This window comes from Solanum tuberosum, unplaced genomic scaffold, assembly GCF_000226075.1.
Source record: "Solanum tuberosum cultivar DM 1-3 516 R44 unplaced genomic scaffold, SolTub_3.0 scf00418, whole genome shotgun sequence".
NCBI classification, from domain to species: Eukaryota; Viridiplantae; Streptophyta; class Magnoliopsida; order Solanales; family Solanaceae; genus Solanum; species Solanum tuberosum.
Window position 1 is genome coordinate 172,325 of NW_006239337.1, and position 3,537 is coordinate 175,861.

The 3,537-nt window shown below is 37.0% G+C and overlaps 1 protein-coding gene across 1 annotated transcript; it reads right to left on the reverse strand.

Moving 5' to 3' along the window:
• Nucleotides 1-1,259: 1,259 nt before the first annotated feature.
• On the reverse strand, nucleotides 1,260-2,793 carry LOC102586680 (putative F-box/LRR-repeat protein 19). Its single transcript, XM_006362711.2, has 3 exons — nucleotides 2,728-2,793; nucleotides 2,093-2,358; nucleotides 1,260-2,010 (listed from the first exon to the last, which is right to left on the reverse strand). Exons 1-3 carry the CDS (start codon nucleotides 2,791-2,793, stop codon nucleotides 1,599-1,601), a joined length of 744 nt encoding a protein of 247 aa, XP_006362773.1. The 3' UTR covers nucleotides 1,260-1,598.
• Between the last annotated feature and the right edge of the window lie 744 nt (nucleotides 2,794-3,537).

Sequence of the window (3,537 nt, forward strand, 5' to 3'; positions counted from 1 at the left end):
AGACGCCACTATTCAAACACGTTTCAAAACTAAATTAGAATAGATAACAAATGAGAAGGAAGGCCAGTGGTGTATTGAACGTGAGACGACTCTACAAGATAGGTACAAAGTGTCAACAAGCAAACGATCTAACAATTTCTCGGCCCAGAGAGTATCTGAAAACGATCACTGTTAATTATTCGTAAACAACTTGTGCAAGAGAGCTATTGAATACAAATTATCAGTGAGAAACATTTAATCCAGTTAAGAAGGTTCAAGATATCATTACACTAAAAAAAACACTAATATCTAAAGCTGGGATATTGAAGAAAGAGAAAATCCCAAGAGAGACAGAACGTTCAAGGTTAAAATCATTCTATTATCACTGTCCACTTATATTTGTGAATGTCATTAGCGTTCTTTTCAAGTACCAAAGCAAAAGTAAAACATGATCTTCAACAGTTGTTGATGTAAAAATCAAAGCACAAGGGTTAGGCTACTGTCCTTGCTAGACGAAATCTGTCAGGACAATTTCAATATTCTAATGATTTATTTCAACCTCAAACTTCAACAGGTTTCAGTGTCTAAAATTCTAGCCCGCCGCAATGTTTTCGATGGTGAAACGCGACAAAAGGCGACAAGGGTCTGCCTCGCCACAAGGTGAACGGCGAGGCGCTCACCTTTTTGAAGTGCGGCTCCAATAAATACAAAAAAATTAAAATATTTAATTGCATATGTAAATAATCAAAATCTCAATAGCAATAATATATTAGTAAATATTTCAATTCAAAAATTAAAAATAGATAGAACATACTAAAAGTCTAGAACTTGAATGAGAAAAAATAAAAGAACAAAAGTCAAAACAGTGAGATAAAAATAGAGGTAGAAGTAACACTGAAGTCTGGTGAAGAAGATGGAAAAAGAAACAAAGGACGAAGAAAACTGAAGAAGAAAAGAAGAAATATGAATTGGTTGGACTTTGGAGTTGCTAGAAAAGTTTGGCTGATTGCCGGAGAAGTCTAGTCTGGTTGGAATTGCAGTCGCAATCTAAGAGTGTAACTGTGCAAATTTGAAAAGAAAACCCTAAAATTACCTTTTTAAGTCTAAGAGTGTAAAGAAACCCCTAAAATTACCTTTTAAAATCCTAGATTGGTTGTCTTTTTTAAGAAAATACAAAAGTCGACGGCTTTATTGCCTCGCCTTTCTCTCCATGGCGTCGCCTTTTGAAGATTGCCTCGCCACAAAGCTAAAAGGCGATGAAGGGTCGCCACGCCTCGCCTCTCACCATTGGTGACGAGGCGATCGCCTTTTACAAAATAGGTTTCTGCCAACTTTCAAGTCTACATGTTTGAATGCTAACACTTGGGGATGGAATTGAAATAAAATACTATAGCCAGCATGTTCAACTCCTAACCAGTTCCTCACATTCATGCTTCCTAATGCAAAATGTTTAAGCTACAAGTTAACAATCTATTTAGCAAATAACAGTAAATAGTACATGGTCACCAACTTGTTTGTTAATCAACAGAATACAAATCTGTTAAATACGTTCAACCCTGATTATGCAGTACAATAGCAATAGGATCCAAATTAGGCAAGATACCAGCAGAGTTGGAAACTCAATCATAGTGAATTTCAGCAATTCGACGATGAGCTCCCTTAATTATGTGCATGTAGAGCATCAAGCTTTGGCAGCGCATAATATCCAAATATTCAAGTCTAGAATTACTAGTGACAAGGGTGAGCAAGTCTCTGTCACCAATGCTTGAATCAGAAAGGTTTAGAAGCTTCAAACTTGGGAAGCATTTTATGAGGGTTGATGAGAGAAAAGGTTGCACAAATCCGTTTCGTCTAATGCCTCTAATATTAGGACAGTGAATCTCCATCTCTTGTAAAATCGCAGGGATAAAGTATGGTGAATCAGAAAAGTCCACAAGCTCCAGATTTGGACAGCTCCGTACTACTTGAAATAAAACTTCTTCATAGGCATTGAAGGATCCATGAAATGATAGGTTTTTCAAATTGGGGCAGCTATGGAAAAATAACAACACAACATTAATTGAGGAAATTCAGCAATAATTGTAAAATGGAGAGAGAGAGAGAGAGCGCTTACGATGTAGCGATGAGTTTAAGAAGGGCATCGTCATTGGAAGGGCCATCAAGAGAAGTGAGGAAAGGGTAAACATAGAGAGAGGTCAAGATGGATCCGCCAGCAGCTTTACTGATAAGAGACTGTAAGGCATGAATGCCAATTTGGGGATCGGTGCTGCGTCTACCATCAAAAGGGTCTAGAAAAGCTGGTGAAGATTTTACAAAGGCATCAACAGGAGGAGCGACAGTAAAAGAGATCCAACAGTGAGGGTGATGAGAGGTATTAGCCTAGGATTTGCATACCAAAGGGAGGTTGTATATACGATCTTTGAGGGAGGATTTGGAGAATATAATAACAAGAGCTGTGCTGGGTAGATTATCCCATGCCGGGCTCCGACTTTGCCTTAGCCTTTGCTGCCGCTGCATCATATGATTCGGTGAGGAGATGGTGAATTAAAGCATAAGAGGGGAGTGGAACACTCACTCCGCCACTCTATTTTCTCCTCTCACTCCACCAGCCCTTTTTATTAATGAGACGCTTGGAGAAAAACTAGCTTTTTTATTTTTTTTAACCCTCCCTGGTAGGGAGTTTCCACCCCTTTTTGCTCACTTGGTGACTCGAACTCAATTTTCAGGTTGAAAGTGAGGTGTGCTTACCATTAGAGCAAATACCTCTCGTAAAAAAAAAAGGGATGGATGCTCATGCCGGAGAGTGGAGCCCATATCTTCACTTTTCATTAGAGCCGTCAATATGGGCTAGGCCCGTTGGGCCGGCCTGATCTAATTCGTAATTTGATAGGGCTAAGTTATAATTTTTGGAATCCATTTAAGTAAAGGATATTTTAGCCCGGTCTCAATAATTCTGCCGATTTGTGGGGCTTGAGAAATATGGATAGGATCGGCCCGTGGGCCAAATAAAAATTAATTAAAAAATAAAAATAAAATAGAGTATTAATAAGAGAATTTTATGTATAGCAAATATAAAATTCATAATTGTATGTTATGGCTATAGTTTATATAATTGCACTCCATAGCAAAATTTGTGTTTGCTATGAAGTTGTCTTTCTGTATATCTCGGTATTCCTTCATTTTAATATACATTTTGATTTTTCAAAAAATTAAATAAAAAGGTGGTAATTTCGGTTAGAAAAAAAGGAAAAAAATCGTTGAAGTCACGCACATTATGTTTCAATCGAATTTTCTTCCTTCTACGTCTTCTTCAACAGTAAGAACTCCATTGTAACTCAATTTAGAAAATCGATCAAAATGTTGACGGTACTATACAAACAATCGAGATCATATTGATTTTAGAGATAACAACAGGAGGTAATTTCATGATGAAAAAATACTCTAATTTTGTTTTTTCTGGTCGAAATTGGTGTTCAGCGTGTATTCAAAATCAGATTTCCTTTTAAACTTTCATCAATTTCAATTGAATGTAGATTCAGAGGTGAATATTTTGTTCAT

Bases quoted from the DNA above. Each gene is read 5' to 3' on its own strand.
- LOC102586680 (XM_006362711.2), bottom strand. From the start codon at position 2,793: ATGGGCTCCACTCTCCGGCATGAGCATCCATCCCTTTTTTTTTTACGA. The intron at 2,359-2,727 runs GTAAGCACACCT...TGCAAATCCTAG, and splicing joins GAGAGGTATTTGCTCTAATG to GCTAATACCTCTCATCACCC. The intron at 2,011-2,092 runs GTAAGCGCTCTC...ATTTTTCCATAG, and splicing joins CTTAAACTCATCGCTACATC to CTGCCCCAATTTGAAAAACC.